Source organism: Synchiropus splendidus, chromosome 3 (assembly GCF_027744825.2).
Source record: "Synchiropus splendidus isolate RoL2022-P1 chromosome 3, RoL_Sspl_1.0, whole genome shotgun sequence".
In the NCBI taxonomy this organism is placed as follows: domain Eukaryota; kingdom Metazoa; phylum Chordata; class Actinopteri; order Syngnathiformes; family Callionymidae; genus Synchiropus; species Synchiropus splendidus.
This window is the reverse complement of record NC_071336.1, coordinates 33,039,350-33,065,209: the sequence shown is the minus strand read 5'-3', so window position 1 is coordinate 33,065,209 and position 25,860 is coordinate 33,039,350. Positions and strand designations below refer to the sequence as shown.

The window sequence follows — 25,860 nt, the reverse complement described above, 5'->3', positions numbered from 1 at the left end:
TCCCGATCGCTGTCACACCGACGAGTAGAATTGAAGTATGGGGTTTCAAAATGGCAACCAGATTGAAAACAAGACAGAGAGGGAGAAGAGCGGCCGGGAAAGAGTCGAGTTAAACGGCAGAGGAGCGGCGGCGCTTCCCCTCCTCCCGCGCTCAAGTGCTTTCACTTGTTTTCTTTTCTCTTTCAGCGCCGCACTCTGCCTTTTTCACTCACATATCCTGGCAGAGAGGAGGAAAGGGGAGGAGCCAGGACAGCTGATGGAGAAAATATGTGGAAAATTACGTTGGAATTCTTTTCCTCTGCATGTCCGCTTTAGATTAAACCCCCCAGTGAAAGAGCCAGAAGATGTCTTTGCCTTGTGAGAACTGCTCAAGCGTGAAGGTTTGAAAATCTAACAGAGACGAAAGCTAAATATTGAGCACACAAGAACTGAATTTGTCCAAAAATAAACAGAGAAAGTGCCCTTTTCTGAAGGTGTCAGAGGAAAGATCTGACAGAATTCAGCAGGTCGAAAAAGAAGTCTGGCCTGGTCTGGAAACACTCTGGAAGTCCATTCATTCGCTTTCAACCTCCATCCATCCACACTTCAGCTCCTCTTTCCATTCTGCGAGCGTCTTGACCTGAGAAACGCAGTCTGAGAAAACGACTTCACAGACGAGGTTTACGATCGGCTCGCACTGTTCCGAGTGGAAACACAGTTTTCCAGTGTTTTCGTGTCCAAATAAAGATTCCTGCCCACAGAAGACTAATGAAGCCGACACACAGAGAAGGCAACTTTAAAACAGCGTCTTGCTGTTAAACTCATGCTGTCTGCGGCAGGACTGCCTTCCTCTCTTATTCCAGAGTGTGTTTGTCGACTTGTTGGTTTGAGATGTGAAGTCTTTCTCGGACCTGATTTTCCTTCTCTGATCCAGTTTTTGACTTGTTCTGTTTCACAGGTTCATGGGCCGACAGGTTCTGGTTGCCCCATCACTGTTGCCATATCAAGTCCTCCACCTTCACCTTCCACTAGTCTAGTCAACCTTCTTCTTCATGAACTTCTCTGTGGGCTTACTCTTCCTTATCTCCAACGTTCTTGGTCTGACTCCTCTCCACGTGTCCTGGTCATCTGTCCACTCTCACTCTTCCACATCTTCCTCAGACTGACTCACTTCACATCAAGTCCTTTCTATTCAGAGACCTCAGGATCTTCATCTCTGACTCCAACTACTTACCCCCTAATTTCCACCAGTTGCGTGACTGCAACTGCAGCGTTGCTGCGGTGTAGTTTTTCAAAATGAATGAATTGTTCTCAATTTGTTTCCACCAGCAACAGAGCTGCGCTACTGCACCGCTGCAGCACCGCTTCAGATCGGCAAGGTTTCTGTCTCTTGTGTCACGTTGTGTCAGACAGGAAATCAGTGCAGGGAAAGTGACGTGAATCCAAATGTCAAAATAAAACGATATGAGCTGACAATCGTTGCTTTTTACTGAGACAGAGCGATACAAACATGGCGTCAAAACCGGCGCACAAGGAATGTGATGGACAACTGAGCTTTTTTTCCATCACAAACACGACAAAGACAGTTAGAAAAGGGATGAAACCATGAAAGCCATGGGACAGAGAGCAAGCATGTCAATACACAATTCATTCACGGCAGGGATCTGCTCTCGATCCGCAATATTCCGTGCGACTGACAGTTCTTGCGTAGCTGAGCGATGTCGCGCTCCGCCCCTTGTAGAAATCGCAAACTACGCTACAGCTTGTGGGTGAGTCTCCAAACCCGTGACCACTACTGTCGTATCCACCCTGTTGCACTCTCTTCTTCACCTCCATAATCCCTGTCCATCACTGTTATGACTGACATACATACACTGCAAACCGTAGTAGGGAAAGACGATGAACTCAGCGAGACACACTATCAACTCCCCCTCGACTTCATAAGGTGCCGAAGTGAGCTGGAATAAACCATACAAAGAAGATTCATGTGCGCACAAAGGAACAGGTCTCAGATGATTCCTATCTGTGATTCCTTGCCAAACGTCCGCCGAACATCCTCCAACATCCTTTCAACAAGCGATGTTCAACGTTCCCCAGGAAGCCACTGCAACTATCTGGCTGACAGCACAATCTTAAGCCGACAATGGACCTAATAAAATCCTATTTGTCCAGCACTGAGATCTTTCATTGGAATACTCAACGGCAACTCGACAATCTGCTGCATCCAGTGAACCAGAACGCACCATATAATTCAAGCCCGCTGAGTCAACGTAGCGGCCACGAAGAAAGAAGTCACTGAGTAAATGGGCGCATGGGATTATCTGCAGTGAAAGCCGGGGTTGCCAAATGTCTCATTTGGCAGGGTAAACGTCAGCATTTGTGAGCAACAACTGTAATCGAATCGGCGTGTTAAAAGCAGAAGTGTGAGGTATTTCTTGTCCTGACGGTAAATTGCATTCATTCCAGCTGGTGCGATCCTGGAGCCTCCGAGCAGAGTTCAGCGTAGCATGGCACATAAATATTTACAATTTAAAGCTTCAATATAACCACATTAGCGCTGCACTAAATTCACTCTGAAGACCCAACATTACCCGCTGAAGCCTTTTCTTAATGATTCAAGAGTGTTGTGCGTGTAAATCAGATGCAGCACAAAACCTAAGATATTATTGTGGACAATCCTTGACATGACTAAGACAGTGACGGCATGTACAGGGATTAAACGTCAAAATAATGGTGTTAAAACAGGCAGAAATGTTAAAACCTCTGGTACTTTTCGGCACAGCTGGAGTTGTTCAGGAGGATTATGGGATGCATAAATCAAAAGAGAATATACATCTGAGAAGCTTTTATGGTTTGCTCTTGTTCGACGCAGACATTTTTCACTTTGAAACCATAAGAGCTTTGGAAATCCTAAAAACCAGAGGCCACACAAGAACTGTAAAAACTTCCATCCATGCATCTCTGTATGTTACGTGATGATCGGGTCGTGGGGGCAGCAACTGGAGTGATGAAGCCCAGACTGTTTCTGCTTGGGACACCTGCTGCCAAATGCCAAATTTTGGGCGGCGTTATTATATATATGCTAATAAAAATGCATGTTGCTTGTTTATATATTGTTTAATTTATTTCAATTTTTATTTTGACGACATTAAGGACTTTATTACAAGGATTTTTTCCCATATTTTATTTGTCATTAATGTATTGATCTAATTTTTCAGAATAGCTACAGGGACATGAAAACACCCAAAATGGAAAACACTAAAATAATAACAAGTGAAGAGTGCTAGTCAGAATTCCAATTGAAATGGAAAATGAAAAGATGCTTATTTTGTCACAACGCCCTGACCTCACTAGGGCCACAAAAAAACGAGGGCTAGGTGTCACTAGTTCTCTCAAAATATGATACTGTCCCAATAATTTGCCCATAATAATCATTATTTCAAGATATCTGTGTCTCAAATTCGGAATCTATTGAGAAATACAGAACATTATCAGTCAAGTTCACATGAGTGACAACCAAGAAAACCAACATATCTTACAAGTGGCTGTTGTTTACACTCACAGACCACATTCCATGCAGAGAATGGCCAGGATGACATAGGCAAGTGTGACAGCTATTTACAAGCAGCGCAATTCACCTTGTCAGGTTGAAAAGAGCCAGATCAGGTACCTCCTCGTGGAGGTGTTTCAGGACGCTGGTAGGAGACAGAGGGGTCGACCTAGGAGCAGGTGGATTGATGAGATCTCTTCAGCGGCCTGGGAGTGTGTCAGGATCCTCCAGTCAGAGCTGGTGGATGTTGCCCGGCAGACACGACCTTCTGAAGCTGCTGCCCCCGCGACCCAGCGACGGATGTTTGTAATTGTTAGCATCAATTGTTCAGTATCACACTGATTTAAAGCCATATTTCTTGCTCCCTCTGTGCCTCCTCTTTGACTCTGAAAGATGTGAGTGGATTCAGAGTGAATGCCAAACCGATGCATATTTGGGGCCATTGAAGAATGGCTCTTAAGGCAATATGGCAGCAACCTAAAATCTCTAAGAGGGTCCAAGACAGTGAGGTGGTTTTATCAGCCATCGATGGGGACACAGATGGAGCAGAGATGAGCACAATCGGTGGCAAAGCCGGTGCAGACAGCCTCAATGACTCACCCTGCTGTGTTTACTTCACCTCCAAACGTGGTTTTATTGGCGAGTAAATCTTGTTTGCTCCGCTCAAACAGAAGGAGCAGTGATTTACGCTCTGATAAGACTGAACGTTTTACGACTGAGGCGAGTGGGAGGACGGACACTTTCCTGCCACTTCATGCTTATCGGAGAGCTCTGAGCCCGACAGGAAGCCAGCACGTCGCTGGTTCCCACCGTTAACAGTGTCCCGATTAGCTTCCTGGTGCCGCTGGAGCTGACACTGAACACGACCGCTCTGACGCGTGTGACATCACATCTGAGAGAGACGGAACACAGCAAGCTTGGCTCGCAGCTTCACTCCCTCCATGTCTCTGCTGCATCACTCCTCTTGCTCCGTCGACTTGGCCAAACACGAGTTCATACAAGTGTTCCAAATATTCTATTATTTGGAACACTATTTTCTCGGCGAAATAATTCATGACCGTTTCAATATTATGTGTAGAGTCAAATTGGATCTGGTAACTGGTGCCAGATCATGTCACATTTTGGAAGCATTAATGCATTGTTATATTTTCCTTGAATAATTACATTTGACAGTACTTTTTTCTCAAACAACATTTAAAAAATCAGATTTTAATGTCAAAGCACCAGAATAAGGTGGTTTGCTCTCTCCGGGTCGGTGGAGAGTTCTTGCCCCAAGTGGTGGATTTTAAGTATCTCGGGGTCTTGTTCTGGAGTGAGGGAAAAAGGGAGCGTGAGATTAATAGACGGGTTGGCGCAGCGGCAGCAGTGATGCGGTCGCTGTATCGGACCGTCGTGGTGAAGAGGAAGCTGAGTCACAAGACAAAGCTCTGGATTTACCGATCGATCTACGTTCCCACCCTCACCTATGGTCACCAGCTTTGGGTAGTGACCGAAAGGATGAGATCGCGGATACAAGCGGCTGAGATGAGTTTCCTCCGCAGGGTGGCTGGGCGCACCCTTAGAGATAGGGTGAGGAGTTCGGTCATCCGGGAGGAGCTCGGGGTGGAGCCGCTGCTCCTCCACATCGAGAGGAACCAGCTGAGGTGGCTCGGGCATCTGATCCGGATGCCCCCTGGACGCCTCCCTGGGGAGGTGTTCCGGGCATGTCCTACCGGGAGGAGACCCCGGGGAAGACCCAGGACTCGCTGGAGAGATGATGTCTCCGGTCTGGCCTGGGAACGCCTCGGGATCCCCCGGGAAGAGCTGGAGGAGGTTTGTGTGGATCGGGAAGTTTGGGCTTCCTTGCTCCGAATGCTGCCTCCGCGACCCGACCCCGGATAAGCGGCAGAAGAAGGTGAAGATGAAGGCGAAGATTTTAATGTTATTATGACGGAGATCGAATAACAGAAGTATAGAAGGTGAACATTTTTACAGGCTGGTTTGGGGTTTGAATGAATCGTTGGCAAACTTGTCCCCTCAAAACGCTGGATAAAAAAAAAAAAAGTCTTCATCCATTTGTCAGATCAAATGTGATTCTTAGCAAAGTGTCAATTTACTTGATGCTAAGTCGATAAGTGAAGCCACAATGGGGCTGTGTGTTCGTAACATAGCACCTCTAGACAGTTTATAAGCAGCAGCCATTTTGCTTTCTATTGACACTGCAACCTTTCAAAGAAACAATAACGGAAATCACTTATATGTCACTATTGATGAATATAACTCAACCAGTGGAGGCTACAGTGTCACTGGATGGACAGTCGGTATTTCACTGATGAGATGGACAGATCTGTGTTCTGACCTTAGGAGGAGGCTCTTTTTGGCTAACCGCTATTAGCACCCACTATGCGGATCCTTATAGGAGTTTGTGTTATACATTGCTTTTATGAAAATACCGGATTTACCGACATGCGCAAAATGACGTTCTTATCGTAGTAAAATTTGGTAACAGTAAATTTTCGGTTTATCTCCCAGGCCTACTTTGTGCATTGGAGCCAAGGTGGTACCTCCTGGGTGAGGTGTTCTAGGCACTGCCCCCTTTCAAGGAACCACTAGGGAAGACCCAAGACATAACCCTGGAAAAGGATAGAACAGTTCGTATTCCCTTAGGGAGAGGTATCCCAGGAGGAAATCCGGGCCTCCCTTCTTAGGGATGCTCCTTCGGCCTCACCTTTCCTCTAAAATAACTGTGAGAATAACCAGAGAGTCCAGTAGGGTGACTACATTGATGGGACTCTTCTGGTGCAGTCAGGTTACAACCAGATGTAGGTCAACAACAAAAGTGAACCTGTAAAAATTAGCCACTTGTTCACCAGGGGGAAGATGAATCCAGCCAGTGTCTGGTGGGGAAACAGAGCAGACTGCCTCCTGATGAGTTTAGAGGACCGGAGGACTCTGAGAGTGTGTGTGCTCACAGCACAGTTTGATACATGTGTGAGAGGGATTGTGGCCACGGCGGTTCAGGACTCTGTAATTACTCCCACTTAGCGTGGAGAACAAAACAACAATTTGAGCCGTCGCACAGGAGCACCGCTATAAGCCGCCGGACACCACTGCATCTGGACTTGTCGTTCTCTCTTGGAAAAAAAAATAAAAAAACGGACTGTGTCATCTGGAATAATCGGAAGTTCACGAGTCAGCAAGTCCCGAGCGCATTGTTTTAATCGCAGACCATGTTGACGAACACCTCCTTTTCTTTTCTCTTTCGACCCACTGAGTCATATTCGCAGAGCGAGGTTGGTATTTGTTTTCTTGTGGGCGAGGCGGAACCACAGATGTAATTATGACGATCGTGATGGAGCAAATTTGAGATTGGCGATGACAGCGCATGAGAAGATGAGAGCGCACAAAGAAGCCCACGTCGATGCCAGATTGCAGCTGCCCTTTGAAGGCAGAGGAGTTGGGGTCAGCTTAAACAGTTTCCTAAATGCCTTCTCTGAGCTCTGAAGGTGGACAGGCAAAGTGGGTCGTAGATCTATCGGAGCTTGGCAAACCAGCCCTATACATGAAGGTCCCTTACACCCAGGTTCTTGAACGGATTGAAGCACCAGTTGCCCTTTTTTCTTTCAAGGATAGCATTCGCGAAAACTGCTGAAGTGACACACTTGGTACTGACATGTACCGATTCATGTGAAATCAAATGGTTCCATGTTCCGATACTTGAACTGACCCTTATGACTAGTGCGTCAATACACGCAGCGCTTGTCCACATAAGGAGAGTAAGAAACTATTGACACTCCCAAATATCATGATACTAGATTGCATGATACTCAATGGATAGTTTTGCTGAGATATTGTGAATATACATATGAGTCAATATGATATACAATATATGATATTGTCTTGATTTATTTAAGTTGGCTACATTAACATTTAATACAAAGATACTTGGATATGCTGCAGCTTTTCTTAATACTAGCATTTTCTTTTTTCACACTGGAGTTATTTTGTTGAGTATTCTGTTGGACTGTGAAATTTACCTGACAGTCTAATTGGACTGACGTCAAAACAATAAACTCGTGCTCATGCACGTGATATTGTACTGTGATATCTGATATTGCAATGTATCGTATCGTAACATCAATAGATAGCCCTAGTCCACGTCACAGTTTAGAGCCACGCACATTAGCATTTAGCAGTGAAAGTTTTACAAACATACTGCTGCGTGGGATTCGTAGTTCTCGGTATATAAGGTATACGTCAGTCAGTAGGAACCCAAAGCCCAGAAATATCGGCCAGTGTTGTTGTGAATACAGATGCTGGTATCTGTATCTGGACATTCCTATTTATTTCACATCACATAAACACACACAAAAGCACCGAAAGTTAGTACCGTTGAGTATATTAGTACTGTATTGGTTCAAACATGAAAGGTACCTATCCCTAAGCAGAGATGACGCCCTCTGTAGCATGCAGATCCTTCACTCTAGCAAAGCAATTCAGGGTCAAGAAGTCATTCCCAGAATCACCATGAAACTGCTGCCGTCTGGTCTCTCCCAAAACTGACCTCTGACTTCACCATATGACGAGAGACGGGAAGGATTTATCGAGACTTGTCATAACAAACATGGATTTTATTTTTCCTGGCAGCGGAGCCTCACACCGTCCATCAACTCTTTGACTTGACAACACGCACTTGACTTTTGCGACAAACGGTTGTAGTAAAACTGACTGATTGTTGGACCCATAAAATGAATCCATCGCTGGCTCCCTCCAAAAGTCTGGGAACGCGTAAAGTTTAGATTTGTAAAGCTCCCGGGCCTGACAAGGAGGAGACGATCTCCGCAATAACTCCAGGAGGAGTTGGACGGCTGCCTGGCCAGACAGGAGTCAGGAGAGGCCGCGGGGAGACCAACAACAGTGTCAGAGAAGAAGGTGAAGCCTTGTTTTCTCTAGCTCACCCCTCTGTGCCCCCAAAAATCCCTCACCCCCGCCTCTCGCTGAGTGTCTGAACCAGCGCTCCGGGGCTGATACCACCACCGTTTAGATAAGCATTCCTCCACATCCAGCGGCCAAAAGTGGCAAACAAAAACCACGCAGCATCTGATTGGAGTTGAATTTTGGGTAATCCGAGACACACGAGCGTTTTCACACCAAAAATAGGCAGCACAGGAGGGACAAAGAGAGAGGGAGGAGAGGGGGACGGAAGGGAGGGAAGTTTGGTTAATGAGCACCAGATGCCTTACCTTCGCTGGTAGCCACATTCTTTGGAGCTTTAGTCGGTGTGTGATCTGTGCTGGAGCTGATGTCGGAGGAGATGCTGGAGCTCCCTTTACCTGCCAGAGGAGAAGAGACGACTGCTGAGATGCAGAGACACGTATTTACGACCGGAAATAAGTGCAGAGCCTCTCGGTTTAAACTTGATACCGTGAAGTAGCGCACCGCTTCTGTTGGACGTCAGAAATGGCCAACTTTTACCTTCACCTGTCCATTTATCATCCTGTGTCGCTTATACAGGGGCTTCTGTGTTCAGAGCTTCAGGCTGTATCCCCTGTTTTCGCTTCCCTTCCTCACAACCTCACATGATCACGGAATACTTTCCAGAACTGATTTGACAAGGATAAAGTTCTAACCAGCACATACTACAACAATCAACTATATTCTGGAAACATTTGGGACTCAAGGGTTAAAACATCAGCAGGAGGAAGTCAAAGGTTTAGATGCAGATGCAGGTACCACACACAGGTGGGACTTTCTGTCTGTCTCTAAATAAGGTCTGCATCAGAATCTACTGAGGGTTTTTAGATTAAATTCATGTTTCGAGCAACCTGGCCATGGTCACTAGAGTTGGGTGCGAACGACGAAGTTTTCCGTGCAGCATGTGAACTCTCTGAGAGATGCAGGTCACGAGCTCGGCCATCCGGGAGAGACTCAAAGTAGAGCCGCTGCTCCTCTAAATCAGGACAAGCCAGTTGAGGTGGCTTGGTCATCTTGTCAGACTCTTTCTGGAGATTCTCTCTGTTGGTCAGGAAACACTTCGGTTTTGCCCCCGAAAAGCAGGAAGATGCTTCTTCAGGAACTTCTTTGCTTTGGCGAGTGATAAGCGGTTGAAAATGGCTGGGACTCAGTGAAAGAGAGCATGAAGCCAATCACATGTCTAAACCAATTTGTCTGATCCAAGGAAACTTTATCCTCTTTTTTTTTTTTGGACTGAAAAGATGCTATGTGGCAGCACAGCGAAGAGTTACACGCGCTGCAGCTCCACACTGACAGGATTGACTCACTCAGTGTTCTGATCACCACATGGAGGAACGAGTTCCACAGTCAAACACTTTAAATGAGCATCGGCTGAATAGAGTGAGACAAATGACTGAAACAATTCCAAGCTGAATGACAGTAAAAACTGAAAAGAGCAGCTCATCATGAATAAACATCTGTCGGTGATGACAAGCATTTAAGACTTCGTTTCGAGCATAAAACAGCCTAAGCAAGTAAGTGACATTTCTGGGAAGGAAGCAGTCAAAGTAAAGAACATCTCAGTACTTTCATGGCCCATTTTGCTCAACGTTACATACAGATCTCGATACAAACGGGACCTTCTCCCCGTGGTCTATGTTCATATTGCTGCACATTTCCACTAAGTCATAGGATACGGACCAAACAGTACCATCAGAAACCATGGGGGGGCAGTGTTGCTGTTACTACCTGATACGTAGGTCTAATGAAACACGAGAAGAAGACAATGGTGGAAACTCTCCGTCCTCCAGTGGCCATATATTTAACATCCTCACCGACCACCGCCTCCTACAACGCTGCCTCTGTTTCCTCTCTTGTGCAAGAGCTACATGATCAATGCTCCTTCCACAGTGTTGGTTCTGGACCGCTCCCTTGGTGGATATATTGGTGAACAGCAACATAAGGAACACATGGAAGCACGTGATCAGTGATGGTAAAATTGTTGAAAAGGACGGGTACGTCTTGGTACGTCAAGGGATCAGTGTGACCTGTAACCCAGGTTTAATAGCATCATCTGAAGAGAATATTTTTCATCGAAATGATTGTTAAAAAATCGGGCCCCTCTGGTTTTACCACACGCTCCTGTATTAAACTTGTTCTGGAGCTGCCACCGACAGGAATATGAAACATATTAGAACACTTCACTATCAGTTCCACAACACGCACAAACAAATGACGTCACCAAAGCAGCTCATCTCACATTTTTCCATGATCCACTGAGGTTCCATGCTATTGCGTCACACAGATAGTCCCTAGTTTTCCAGCCACTAAAATGGCTTTCCCTCGCCTCAAGTTGCATTGAAAAAAGAGGTCAGTCTGCTGGGGGCAAGTGTAAAGTTAAGGGAGCGTCGCAAGTGACCAGCAAATCATCTTGCCCTCTCTTCATGCCGAACTGTAGACTCTGGGTTCCGATCGGTTAACTTGCTACAACGTATTGCCTTTGCTTCGGAAAACATCATCTGGGTTGTTGAACTGCGACCAATTGACCGGCAGCGCAATACTTTGTGCCACGTAATGGCGCCTCTGACTTGACTTGTAAATCCGCTGCCTCGCGGTTTAAATCCAGTTTGGCGTGAACGTGCCTTTAGATGGGTGTGAAACGAAGATAAAAAGAGCACGGAGATGACAGCTCAAAGAAATATATTGTTTTTGCGCAAGGCGGCGTAAATCCTCACTTTTCTTCAGCTTGCTGTTTTAGATAATCAGGAGAATAAGATACAGGGATGTCATCACGTTCTGAGCGTTTATGTCTGTGTCAGGTAAGTGGTTTTCGTTGGCGCGCAGCTAAATCCTCTGGTGTCACTTCTGAGTATTTATAAGAATAATAACCTCTAGCCTGAAAGGGAAAAGCAAATCTCCAGAATCCTCCCTGGAGTGAGTGATCTGCTGGAGGAGAGGAGATCTTTTGCTGGTGTACAAGTCCTACCAACAGGAGTGTTTGAAGCTCAGAAGCTGGAGCTGACTGGGTCTCTCTGGTCCGGCTGGGATGCAGCCTGTGGAGAGCTTGTTTGCGTCAGATCATAAATGCAGCTTTGCACCCCCACATCATCCCCCTCGGAGAAGATATGTGGCTTTCACCCAGCGTGACACGCCACTGAGGCATTCCTGCCGCCACATCACGCTGCCGCTGACGAGACAGTTCCTGAAATAAGCCGAGGATATGAAAGCGTGTGAAAGATGGATGTGGAGGAATTCAACTAGCAACGTCAGCTGTGCGAGCGACACACAAGCCCAGATGGTTTTTCAACAAGTGGCAGTAGAAGCTTCACCTTTAGCTCGGTTTTACACCGAGGTGTTAAGATCTAATACCTGCCGTATTTGGCCTCAGCCTCGCCACAGAATCAACGAGTTGTGCCCGTCACACAATAAGTCAGTGAACTTAGTCACTTTGGTGGAACCGATCGATTGCCACATGTATGTTTCATTTCCTTGTCTCTGCTCACGGCTAACACGCCTGTGGTCAGGGTTCACTCTGTCCATGACATCACACACCTCTCTGGTGGCATTTGTGCAGCAGTTAATGAACACAGCGAAACCTAGTGCAGCGTTTGTCAACCGTCGTGCCGCGGCACACTAGACTGTCAGGTGAGCCGTGGGAAATGATCCACTTTCACCTCATTTGTCCGCAGATAGAGGTGGACGATATGATGACATGAAATCGTGACCACATTCTTTCTATACACTATAGATCTATGCTGATGTGCTGATTCGTCCATCATTCGCTGCGGAGCTGCGCCTGGCGCTGCGCTTCCCTCACACTCACAGAGAAGAACTGAGTTGTTTTCAAACCTGATGTGTCTCTAACTTGAGCACACACCTTCACGACAGAACAATGGAGTGCTCTTTGACTGCAAAGCCAAATGCCAAAGCCCCAGTGAAGGACTGGTTTGGAATGTATGTGGACAAGCTGGTACGTCAAATTTGTTTTGATGTGGAAGCTGCATGCTCACCTGAAGCATAACCACCAGAGCAGTGTGGTTAAGTTCAAGTTTAGTCCACTGAGACTATAAATGCATTTTGTATTATATATTCTTCTTCTTCTTTCTCTTTGGGCTTCTCCCTTCAGAGGTGGCCACAGCGGATCATCCTCCTCCATCTCACCCTGTCCTCTGCTTCCTCTTCTCTCAAACCTACAAACCTCATGTCCTCCTTCACCACCTCCATCAATCTCCTCTGTGGCCTTCCTCTCCACCTTCTGCCTGGCAGTTCCAACATCTCAACATCTTCATCGACCAATGTACTGGCTCTCTCTCTCTCCTCTGTACATGTCCAAACCATCTCCATCCAGCCTCTCTGACTTGGTCTCCTAAACACCTGAGCACATGTGCTGTCCCTCTGATCCTATCATCATCCTGCTCACTCCCAGAGAGAAGCACAGCATCTTCATCTCTGCTACCTCCAACCCTGCCTTTTCTCAATGTTGACAACAACCTCTATAATCTGCAATGATTTGTGGGACAATTTATTGAACCATGGAGTTTGACGACACACAGCTCTACCTCACCACATGTCCCTGGACTCCTCCGACAAAGTGGATCAGGACCTTCTGTGGATCCTAACAAGCGGACAATGCAATACCTCAACACAACTTCCTACAAAAACATTTTCAAAATCTTCAAAAGACTCAGACCATTCAATCCTTCAGTTTTCTTTCCAGGTTTTCATGACCACATTAACCTCAATAGGGAGAAATGTCAATAAAAAAAAACTTTTCTGAGAGTCATTGTTACCCACTTGATGAACACAACAACAAACAAATCAAATGAGCTTCAAAAAGGATTTTATGCTCTGTGTTTATAAGTGAATTTACATTCAAGTCGCCTGCAGCTTCAATCCCAAGCTCCTCAAGTTCACTCCACAAAAGCGGCGGCACAACAGCATGGAAAGAAACATCCCATAAACGACTCAGATCTTCACATAAAAACTGCTGATGTCGTCGTAAAACCTGTTTCCGTACGTGCAGGCAGGAACCGGGAAAATGATTTTCATTACTTTCGCGCAGAACTCAGAGGGATTTGGGGGGGGATTGTGCAATTGCTTCTTCTGTCTTCCAGGGAGGACCTTGTTTGGGAAAAAACTCCGGCTTCCTGACTTATGTAAGCAGTCGGTGGGTTTGTGCATATTTGTGACCAAAGTGAACAGAAGAGGAACATGGAGGAACAACAACGTTGAAGTTGTTGATCACAGTTACGTAAAACAAGATGATAGGAAAATATTTGACTCTTCATTTTCCTTCATCTGATCATCCCCTAGTCGCACCCTCCTTCATCACCTTCAGAACCTCACTGTTGTCCTCCTCTTCTTCAACATTCAACAATCCTCGGTCCAACTCTCCCTCTCCTCTCCACAAACCATCGGTCCTTTCTCTCCTAACTTCTCCATATGTCCCTCTGACAGACTCCATTCTTTGGCCTAGTGACAACCTCTGTACCTTCATCTCTGACTCTTCTTACTCTGACTCCTGAACCCCTAAATATACATCATGGAAGTGAGCACCGCTCCACCATTTGGCGGCAGTAGTGCGTCATTCAATTGACTCGAGGCTCAAAAAAAAAAGAAGACAGCCACTAGTTTGCAATAGTTAGCAACTAAGGAGAAAGAAAAAAAAAAACGATAAAGAAAGTGATGCCGCTCCCTTAACAGTAAAAACTGTTCATGAAAGCACCTGTTGAAGCAGTTTTAAAAATTAATTTGATGTGCACATTACTTATATCTTCTTTACAGTGTATTTTTGGGGGAAAAAGCACTTATTCATCTTATTTTAAGATATTTAGTTATTGTTTTATTGTAATTATTGTAGCCATTATTTTATTAATGACATGTCCAGGGTTTTTCTCAACAGTTTGCATCAGGTGTATTTATTTCTCTTTCTGTTTTTTTTTTTTTTTTTTAATTCTAGAGTAAATTTGAATATGAGGTTTTGGTTTGTTTAAGTGTAAGTAAGTTAAATATGGTTATTATAATGCAAATGAAATCAAGAGTAACGTATAAATGCAGTTCTATTACTTCACTGTTCGGGAAAAGGTGGTCACTGCGATTAAAAAAAAGAACCCCTGGTCTAATGGACTACTGAGTCCTAGTGTGACGTGCCGGCGCCTGGAAGTGCAACAACGTGTCACCTACCTTGAACACTACACGGATGCGCCAACATGTATCAAGGAAGGCTGCCTTTGGCGTCATTATAGGACGCAAAAGTCCACTTTCCCAAGGTAAATATATCACGCCATGGAAGTGAGGATGGGTTGACAAGCATGTGGGAGGCTGATATTTGCATCAGCACTGGAGGAAAATGTCAGCTTCACAGCTGTGAATGTGGGAGAGTGCCTGCACTCTCCTCATTCATCTTGCTCATCTCTGAGCAAACAGAAAGTTTGGGTAATGTTTGTCACCATTATCTCATGGACGAAAACCTTAAAGTGCAACCGAGTCAAGAAGTGACATGAAGTTGGTGCTTTTTAATTTAAATTAATTGGAATTATTAATATCACAAATACTGGATATTATTCTAAGAAAAGAATATAAATACAGAACATTTTTGAGGGGTGAAAAAGCTGAGACTCCGCTCCGACAAGTAAAATCATGACGCATGAAGTCCGGATGCCAGGTGGAGTGGTGAGGAAGCCATGGGGCAGAGCCAGGTCACAGTCAAGACAGTCTGCATTAGGGAGGACACTGGAAGCTTCATTTGAAAACCATCAGTATATAGAGGTTGGTATTCAACAAGGTGGTCATGTGATTTTAGCTAAGAGTCCCATGAAGACCAGAGTGGATTTATTCCCAGAACATGGTTCTATTTCAGGCTCCCTCCTGCACCGATGCTCCACACCTCAAACCTGCGGCGCTGCTGTGATCTGAGTCAGAACTGAAACTGAATCACGACGCCAGCAGACAGAATATTCGCCGCAGGTGTTATTGTTACCCAAATCTTCCCGGCGGTTGTTGACTTAAGGAGAGCGACAACAGAATTTGCACGTAACCAGGGGGGAGAATCACTCTCGCCGGGTCTCTGGATCCCGAAAAACATTGTGCTCTGTTGTCAGTGTAGATTCTGGACAGGGTTCAGATGACTCAGACATTTTTCTGAGTTCATCTGTGTGAAAACTGAGACGGACAGTGAACGCCTCGTTTACCAAATCCCTTTTCTGTCGCTTTTGGACGCCGACCCGAGTGTTTCGCGGAGATGGTGAGATGTTTTATGGAGCCACATCACGAACATGAATCTCAAGCAGGGGGAGTTTGATCATGCTGAATCGCTGTTGAAAAACCTGTTTTCAGTTGAGATGGATGATTATTCCATGGAATGAAACCGAAACTTTTTTGTGCGGCCACATGAGATGGAGAGAAAGATCTGCTCCTTTACGTCACAAGTGGCAAGTAGACAGTTAGCAGGTGAAACTATACATGCCCTGTAGACCACTGTGCTCCTTACACATTTGACATGTCCTGATCCTTTGATCTGCACACAAGCTTCACATCTACACATAAAAGGAAAGTGAAGAAGAGGGTGCAGGCCGGGTGGAGACGACTGTGTCATCAGACTAGCAGCAACAGTGAAATAGAGACTTGCCAGGTCAGTGGGGATCACTGGTTTAGAGACTTGTGTCATGAAACAGTGTTGCAGGGTTGATGAAACAGTGTCCTGGTTTTCAGAGGCCACTAGATGGCGCTAGTGGTTGAATTAGTTGTTCAAGTCAAAACATTTTACAGCAGACAGCGCCATCTGGTGGCCTGTGGAAATCAGGACACTGTTTCATGAAGCCTCATTTACCCTTCAATACTGTGCCATGAAGCCTCATCGACCCATCACAACTAGAAAGGACAAGATGGTAGAGAGGTTTGGAGGCAAAAGTAGGGAGGACAGATGGTTTGTGGAGAGGAAAGAGTGTTGGACAAAGAATGTAGTTCATGATAATGGAGATGACGGTGAGACTTGAGGATGAAGAAGATTCAAGAGAAGCCGCCTCCTTGTTTCTGACTAAAATGTTCCCTGATATAAAACACCACAATAAAATACAAGCTTAGCAGGTATTCTCAACTTGATCCTTCAGGGAGCTCGCAAGTCACGCAGAGGAAGAGAAGATTTAAATATATTTAAATATTTTCTCAACACTTCATTCATGTCCGAAGCCAAATTCTCCACACGCTGCTGCTCAGAGGAACATACTGAGCTGGTGCTGTGTTTGCACTCGCAACCGTCCAGGGAGTTGACGACAAAGATCTCTGGAATTGACTCACATCTAGATAAGAGTAATGGCATACGCACATGTCCAAACACTCATGACCCCTGACCCTCCCACACACTCAATGGTGTCAGATGAACTTCAAGAGAACTCAGCAACTAAAAAAAATGACTTTACTCTGTGAATATTTCACTTCTTTAAACACTCACACATTTATCCCAAACTAGATTATTGCATTCTCTTAAAGCCCAACCATCTGTCCTCCCTAACTTTATCTCCAAACCTCTCCACAAGTCCCTCAGATCTGGTCGTTTCCAGTCACCCACAATGACAACCTCAGTATCATCTGACCATTGTGACTCGGCTTCTTGTCTTCTTGTGAGAATTACAGCCTCTAAACCATACAGTCTGCCATGTTTGATCTTATTAACACCGTTTGCATTTTATTATGTCAGATATCATATTGTTCATCGGTTTAAAGTGTTATTTCAGAATTTTATTTATTTATTCTTCATTCAGGAAAATAAAGAAAAAATAAAAAATTAATACATATTGTTTATTTTTTGTACTTTATTCTTTATGAACGATATATTATTTTGTTTTAGCAGGAATATTTTGTTTACTTTGTTTGTCATCGCAAAAACTACTGAAAATCATGCTTTTATCAAACAAAAAAAATATATTTTTTTTAGCAATTGACAGAACTATTTAGAGTAGTAAAAAAACTAACTTTAATCTTTTTCCATTAAGCAATCACAAATTACACACAGCTTTTTCTATCATTAGAATGTATACTAATGCGGTTTGTCCAGTGAGTCATGCCATTCATACAGAAACTATACAATGAAGTAAAATAACATCCAAATATTCTTTGAATACGGTAAAGCTATCATTTAAAGCGAGAAAAATAACTTAATTTCTTCAAAACAGCAGTTGTATTTAAGGTATTGTAAACTCTCCTGAATAAATACATAATAGCAACAATAATTTTAACAAAAACAATGATTTGTAGTTGATCCACATTTGGGATTTTTGAAACTAAATGCCCTTGAAATGTCCGGAAATAGTTCAGATTATTCTGAAGGTTATTCAAACGCAACCATAAACACGTCACTGGTGGGTCAAACGCGTCCACATGGGGTCGTTGTACTTCCTATCAGGAACCAATGAAGTGTCGCACACCTTTAAAACGCGCTTTAAAGCGTTAATTCACCAATAAGGTTGAGAGATCGCAGAAACAGACGCGACTCTCAACCGTACGCGACAGTCTCAATGAGAAGATTCTTGAGTTTGACGTATATCGGAGGCCAAAAACACATGTGAGAGAAGATTTGCGAGTCAAGTTTTTAAAAAAAAAAGTGAGGACCGACTCGACGTGAAGTCGCAGACTCCGACACTCACCCTCGCTGCCGTACAGTTTTCCGTTGTTCGCACCCATGTTAAAGAAAACATAATCTACTGGGAGCTCCGGAGAACAATGGCGGTTACATCCAGAGCAGGGCAGCAGCCTTGGCCCGGGACAGACGCAGACTTCAGTCCAGCTCCGGAGAGTTAATCCAGATGTGGCGCGGCGGCGCGGTCATCGTCTCGCAGGCGCGTGTCGGCGCGTCCAGCGGTGCCAACGGTCGACACGAGTCCGCGCGATCCACGGCGATGCGGTGGGAATCATCCAGCTCCGAGGAGCGCGGAGGGAAGTTTGGGGAGCACTTCCACCGGAGATGGTGAGCAGCTGTTTGTCAGGCGGAGTGCGGGCTTCCCGAGGACGCAGCGAGCCGACCGAGAGTTTGGATTTAAAGAGACCGCAGACCAGAGAGGTGGAGGCGGGTCGGTGTCGGACAAGACTGGGGAGCCCAAATTAAAACAGAGATGACATGTTTATTATGGCTTTGGGAGAGCCGGCACTGCCTCGCGGAGAGTCGGGACTCGCGCGAGTCAGAAGTTAAATCCATCATGGGGGATTTCATGGAGCCAGACCAGTGAAAATGAAAGACAAATGAATGGAAGACACTGAATGTTCTCATACTCCTGTCTGCTCTCAGGGGACGACTTGATGCAGAGATTTGATAACTAAAGTAAAACATTTTGTTCCTCACACTTGCTCTCAACTTCAACAAGAAGAAGGAAGGAGTCAAGGCTCAGCCCAGTGAGAGGGTCGAGACCAAGGTCAAGACTAAGCACAGTGAGGGAGTCGAGGCCAAGAGCGAGTCAAGGCTAAGACCTATGAGGGGATCGAAACCAGGACCAAGACCAAGTCAAGACTGAGCCCAGTGAGGGAGTCGAGGCCAAGGCCAAGACCGAGTCAAGACTAAGCACAGTGAGGGAGTCGAGGCCAAGTGCGAGTCAAGGCTAAGACCAATGAGGGGGTCGAAACCAGGACCAAGACCAAGTCAAGACTAAGCCCAGTGAGGGGGTCGGGACCAAGGCCAAGACCGAGTCAAGACTAAGCACAGTGAGGGAGTCGAGGCCAAGTGCGAGTCAAGGCTAAGACCAATGAGGGGGTCGAAACCAGGACCAAGACCAAGTCAAGACTAAGCCCAGTGAGGGGGTCGGGACCAAGGCCAAGACCGAGTCAAGACTAAGCACAGTGAGGGAGTCGAGGCCAAGTGCGAGTCAAGGCTAAGACCAATGAGGGGGTCGAAACCAGGACCAAGAACAAGTCAAGACTAAGCCCAGTGAAGGGGTCGAGACCAAGGCCAAGATCGAGTCAAGATTAAGCACAGTGAGGGAGTCGAGGCCAAGTGCGAGTCAAGGCTAAGACCAATGAGGGGGTCGAAACCAGGACCAAGACCAAGTCAAGACTAAGCCCAGTGAGGGAGTCGAGGCCAAGAGCGAGTCAAGGCTAAGACCTATGAGGGGATCGAAACCAGGACCAAGACCAAGTCAAGACTAAGCCCAGTGAGGGAGTCGAGGCCAAGAGCGAGTCAAGGCTAAGACCTATGAGGGGATCGAAACCAGGACCAAGACCAAGTCAAGACTAAGCCCAGTGAGGGAGTCGAGGCCAAGAGCGAGTCAAGGCTAAGACCTATGAGGGGATCGAAACCAGGACCCAGACCAAGTCAAGACTAAGCCCGGTGAGAGGGTCGAGACCAAGGTCAAGACTAAGCACAGTGAGGGAGTCGAGGCCAAGAGCGAGTCAAGGCTAAGACCTATGAGGGGATCGAAACCAGGACCAAGACCAAGTCAAGACTAAGCCCAGTGAGGGAGTCGAGGCCAAGAGCGAGTCAAGGCTAAGACCTACGAGGGGATCGAAACCAGGACCCAGACCAAGTCAAGACTAAGCCCAGTGAGGGAGTCGAGGCCAAGAGCGAGTCAAGGCTAAGACCAATGAGGGGGTCGAAACCAGGACCAACACCAAGTCAAGACTAAGCCCAGTGAGGGAGTCGGGACCAAGGTCAAGACCAAGTGAGGACTTAGACGAATGAAGGGTGAAGACCAAGACCAAACCAAATGAAAACTGTGTAACCTTATTTAGGTGGACTGGACTTCAACACTACTGTCTTCACTACAACATGTTTGCCATACCGGTTATGGGTTTTTGTCTTAACTAATCTGTTGTCAGTTTTTAAACAAGGTTCAGAGCAGTACAACCAACTCAACCAAGGATGTAAACCTTATGAACGTCGTGAAGTTTTGGGAGAAAGTGCCTCATCAGGCAACAGGCCTTCGAACCTGCGTCTCCCCAAAAAAAGAACACACATTTCGAAGTGTTTGTTTTTAGTATTCATTGGCATAAATACAATTTTGGGAGTTTGCTTTTACAATTTTCATTATTTTTTGTTCGTTCTTCTACTTTCTTTTGAAGAAATCAAAAGAATCGATGGGAGCGACTTCTGTCGGCTTTGGAACACAACTTTAGTCTGCACTCAGTGACTCATGAAGTGGTGTCAGCGAGGTCAGGATTAGTGTAACAGCCTTGAAACCAATATGAAGCCATCCATCTTCTACCACTTTTCCAAGGTCCAGTCTTGAAGAGGCCCAGACTTCAGGGTCTCCAAAGACCTACTCCAGCTCTGCGGGAAGACCAAGTTGCTCCCAACTGTGAGTCCCTTCAACCTGGGGCATGGGGCGTGCAGAGGACATCCAGATGGATGACGTAGATAAATTCACCAGAACCGCGGCAGGACAGACTCCAAACCTGGACGACATAAATAGTTGAAAGACTTGCGCTGGAATGCTTCTAAAAATAGCCGCTTCATTTGATACGGCAGTCAAGACGCGACAAAACCAGCTGCATTGTGGCGACAAGTGACATTTCTGATCCCAACACGTGCGTGAGCTCAAAGTCCGGCAGCGCTCACTCCATCAGCTGGTACTTTTAAAGAGACTCAGCAGCTGCGGCGCTCCAACACCTCACTTTTTAACAAGTACAAGAGCCTTTAACTGGATATTCAGATCACAGGCCAATACAAACTGGGTATTAGTCACTTAATTATGGTTACTGATCGAGCCACTCCTTTAATGCAACAACCTCTAAACGATGAAAGACATGAAAGTGTGTTGCTGTAACACTTCACTCAGATAAAAACCTGCTCTTGAAATGGTTACCATCACTTTATAGAAGCCATTGGAGGACTGAGGAGTATGAGGTAAGATCATTTAAAAAGTGTTTTGTTTTACACGATCGGTGAAATATTTTCTCAGCCTGTTGTCATGGCAACCTTTTGAACACGCTGGTTCCAAGCGTGAGAAATCAGACTGAGAAGAAAATGCTGAAGCATTTTGTCTTTTTGTAACTGAAGCTTTATTTAATAAAATATTGAGCGAATGATTCCAGCTGTATTTGCTCTCTATTTAAGAGTCACGGGGGCAGCACCTGGAGTGAAGATGCCCAGACTTCCCTCTCACTGGAAACCATCTCCAGCTTCAGGGGTAATACTGAGGTATTTCAAGGTCACCCCAACACGTCCGGGGTTTTCCCTCCGCCGTCACTTGTGCTTCACTTAAAGACGTTACATCAACACCACAGACTCATCAAACACCCTCGGTGTCAAGTGATCCTCAAGACTGAAGATCTCAGCTCAGTCTAATTTGAGAACAAGACCCTGAGAGCTCCTCAAATCAGGCCCAACTCAGAGTGGACAATCCACGTTAATCCGACTGAGAACTACACCATGTGCAGAACAATGTGAGGCACTCGGAAGGAGGCAGGACTTGTGACATTGGAGGAGAAGTCATGCCATGCCTCATGGATCCTCTGGATCAAAACTGAGCTCTGAGATCACCTCAGAAGTCTCAGAAGGTGTAGGTCATTTGGACAGATAAGTTTTTCGGATGTATTTATTTTAAACGCACACTCCCACACACGTTTGTATGTCTCTTTGTGGGGACCTCGGTTCAGGGACCCCTAGTTCCGGAGAGATCTGATTGAAATGTAGAGCGTTTGTGATGAGGTTTCATGAAACTGTCCATGCAGAGCTATCAAAAAATTATATATAATAAGTGTAGGAGGTACCAGTGGCGCCACCTAGTGAGCTCTGAAATAGTGGTTTCATGAGGTCTCATGGGCCCATCGCCAGCATGTATGACCATGTAACAAGCCGTTTCCTTCTTGTCAGCTCTTTTGCCAGTTCAAATGGACCACTGTGTGAACCCAACTCCGAGGACCACAACGTTGACATCGAGTTGCTTCAGGACTCAGCACAGTGAGTCGTGAGAACTCCCCAGTAAAGCGTCCAACAGCAGTAGTCCCTCGCCACTGTCTGTAGCTCTGTGTTTACGCTTGAGTTTTCAGAATTGAGTAATGTATTCAGGCAGCGTCGGCTTGTACGCTACCAATCATCTGGCTTCTTGGCTGTCTGAGTCGGGTCAAACGCCAAAACCTCAATCCTTTACAACCAGCAATCTGTGCCACGCTGGAATGCAGCGCCAAGCTAGGACTGGTTGTTAGTGTCCATGTGGCCCGCCTGATTGACTGTCTGGGTGACGGTGGCCTGCGTCAGGCGGGATCCATGAGAACTGGAGGATAAAAGTCGATAAAAAGATGCTCTGTTGCTTTATTGACCAACACAAACCTAATGAAATCTAGAGGAGCTGGGGCAGTTGGTCATTACTGGAGATCCAGAGTGGAAGCACACCCAGGGGAGGCAGAGGGGGAGGAAGCGCGGGGGTGTCGGCAGCGTTTATTTCGGGCACGAGCACCGACTTGCTGCAGGAGCCGGGAGCGGGACAGTCCCTTGGCACAGCTGCGCTCCGGGCCGCTGTGGTCGAGACGCTGTTGGTGTCCGTCACACTGGTGCCGGAGAGATCCGACGGGCGATTTGGGATTTGTGCTGCGGTCGAGCAAATGGGCGAAACCGGAGCACGGGCGGCCAGCTTGACGTAGAGCGCCTGCAGCGTCAGTGGGACGGACATGGACCTGGGACGAGTGACACCACACCGAGTCGCTTAGCCATGATGTAACCACAGTTTAAGAATGAGACAAACCTCACAAGCATTTAGTCGTGAATGTTTCTCAATGGATGTTCATTGGAATAAAAAGTAGCCCATCAAGTGTTACTATCATCATGTCAGCATGACGGAAATGAGCAGAACAACTTTCTGTAAATACATCACATCAGATTTTGCATTCGCACTTGCTCGTATTTCTACTTAGCAAAATAATACTTTGATATATTTTCTTTATATTTGTTTCCAAAAACATGTGATCGTGCACAAATACTTATACTGTATTCATAAGAGAAATTGTGTTTCCTCAGGCTTTTGAAATATTTGTTGACTCAAATCTAGTAGTAAAAAAAAAAAAAAAACATTTTTTTCCTAAAAGTACCCAAATGTCAAGATAACATTCCAGGAATACGCAAGAAAAACACTCGGGAAGGCCTTTCTTTATGAGCTTACAGCACACTTCCACACTTTTTAAACACTCTAAACTCTATGGTAAACATTGCTTCAGGGCCGGAGCTCCTCTCGCAGCCTGCATGCACGCACTCTTGCTCAGTAGCTCTCCTCTCCCAAATGAGTAGCAAGTAGAAATGGCAAGGGGCTACCAGGTCCGCCCTGCCACTCGTCACAAAGTCAAGGTCACACAAGTCCAAGTACTTGCCAATGCCTCCTCTTCAGGTCCTGAAGTGAGATCATCTCTTTCATTCTCTGTGAGGTCTACAACCAACTGCATTTCTGGTCTGCTCAAATACATGACATTATCATTTGAATTATTTTTAGGCAAAGAAAATGTCATTTTAGGCCAAAATAAATTAATTAAATGAAACAAAAATATTAAGTCTCCCCTCCTCCCATGTCAGATGAAATATCTTTCCGTATTAAACCAAGAATAAAACAGCGGTGAATCACACATGCAAAGGAGTGCAATATAGCAAAGTTTTGACTTTGTGAACGGCGATTGTGCAAGGGATCTGTGTGTTGTGAACTGCTCAAGGATGAAGGTACCGACAGTCATTTTCAGTGGATATTCAAAGAAAACAAGAATTCTGAATTTGATTTCATTTACACTCCATACAATAACCATTTTGTTTGACTGTGTCTCTTTTCTTGCAGTGATGGGTAGATGAGGTATCATGAGACAGCATTGATGAAATAGTGTCAGTGTTCAGAGGCCACTAGATGGCGCTCAGGGTTTAGAAAGGATGTGAGGTTTCTTTATTTCATTAGGTGGTCAAGTCCAAACATTTTACTGCAGACAGTGCCATCTGGTGGCCTCTGAAAATCAGGACACCGTTTCATGAAGTAGCTTGAAATGGCAAAAAGGTCAGCCACTTCTGGTCTGGGGTCTCAGTAGCGCCACCCAGAAGCTGAGAGCAGAAGGGTCTGTTGATTTACATCAGACTATTTAGAACACCGGAGAGGAGGCTGACTTGATCTCCGAGTGAAAGGCAAGCCGAGTGAAAGGCAAGCAAAGGTGACGTCCGCTCAATGAGGAGACCTAAAAGTTAGCACGGTTGTGACCTCCGCCCAGCAGAACCAGGATGAAAATACGAGTCTGTGAGTTGAGCTGTCGTGTGCAGCGATGTGAGTGACATGAAGGGAAAAGAGGTTTAGTCAGAAAAACCTTGAGGCATCTTTTGTTTCCACCGATCATGAGTCATGAAACCTCTCTCCACAGAGTCCACGCAGTGACAGCGCAGGAGCGACAGGCCTGAAGTTGCTCTGCTCAGCTGACCAGTGAGGATCCTCACCTGCTCATCATGCTGGACAGATGCTCCTCCAGGGAAAGGTCCTGTTCTCTTGTTCCAAACAAGCGGCAACTAATGTGGTGATCATCAGGAACACTCACGAGCACTGTGGGGTGAAAGGTCATCAGTCACAACCTACAACGTCTCAGATACTCAATGCATGTGTCGGGGTCCTCACAGACAGCAAGGGAGTCGGTGTCAGGCGAGTGGAAGGTGACAGAGAAGCTGGTGTCAGACTCCAAAAAGACCTCAAAGTGAAGGTCGGGGGCTGAAACTGACAACAGATTTGGTTGTTTTGAGTGGTGCCGTTTGGATTTAGATGGTGTACCTGCAACAGGGCACGTGCAGCTCCTCAGCAAGGCATTAATGAAACACTGGTGTCGCAGCAGCTTGACCACAGGTGGGACGTGGCTTGGCAGGGAGAAGGGAACGCTCTCCATCATGGTGCCCCTCTTGCTGGGCATTTCCCACACTGCCCCAGGGAAAACGTACCTGTGCGTCGTCCCACAGGGAAGCAGCTGTGGAGAGGTGCCTCTTTATTCACGCCTATTTGATCACACACGCATACGCACCGTGGAGAAAACACTGTCACGCTCCTCCGTGTCCTCCTGAGCAGTTGAACCCAGGTGACCTCGCCTCAGAAGGGAGGGAAATGGCGCCGACCGCAGGTCAAGATCCGCCAGTGCATCTGGAGAGGAAATCAATTTTTCAGTTCATGAATTGTCCGTTGTGTGTGTTTTTACCTGTTATCTGGTGGATTTTCTCCACAGAAAACCTCAACATTGGTACTGGAGGCTGCAGTTTGAGCAGAAAACGAGCAGGTAATATCTCATGTGGGACCTCAGTCATGGGCAGGAACACTGGGAGTCTGTAACACGATAGTAAATCGATCATGTGGCACTTGAAAAAGAGCTGTAAAAGTTCAACTGTAAAAGAAAAGGACACAGGGCAGTCAAACGTATCCATGAGAATATTGAAAATAAATTTCATGAATTTTATTTCAGATATATTTGAAGTGAAGTTGATGCAG

General features: G+C 45.9%; 1 protein-coding gene across 6 annotated transcripts in view; it reads right to left on the bottom strand.

Annotated features, from left to right (window-relative positions):
- Positions 1 to 25,860, bottom strand: part of LOC128756049 (F-box/LRR-repeat protein 7-like) — a 47,747-nt gene that overhangs the window by 15,348 nt on the left and 6,539 nt on the right. For 3 of the 6 annotated variants that reach the window (XM_053860190.1, XM_053860192.1, XM_053860191.1), the window contains 6 exons: positions 25,574 to 25,698; positions 25,403 to 25,518; positions 25,159 to 25,348; positions 25,009 to 25,104; positions 24,834 to 24,936; positions 21,280 to 23,056 (listed from right to left, as the gene is read on the bottom strand). In XM_053860190.1, the coding sequence (XP_053716165.1) occupies positions 22,723 to 23,056; positions 24,834 to 24,936; positions 25,009 to 25,104; positions 25,159 to 25,348; positions 25,403 to 25,518; positions 25,574 to 25,698 (964 nt within the window). In that variant the 3' untranslated portion in view covers positions 21,280 to 22,722. Of the gene's footprint in view, positions 1 to 8,751; positions 8,842 to 18,102; positions 18,561 to 21,279; positions 23,057 to 23,149; positions 23,764 to 24,833; positions 24,937 to 25,008; positions 25,105 to 25,158; positions 25,349 to 25,402; positions 25,519 to 25,573; positions 25,699 to 25,860 lie in introns of those variants that run through there. The other 3 variants (XM_053860196.1, XM_053860195.1, XM_053860193.1) reach the window with 3 other exon arrangements.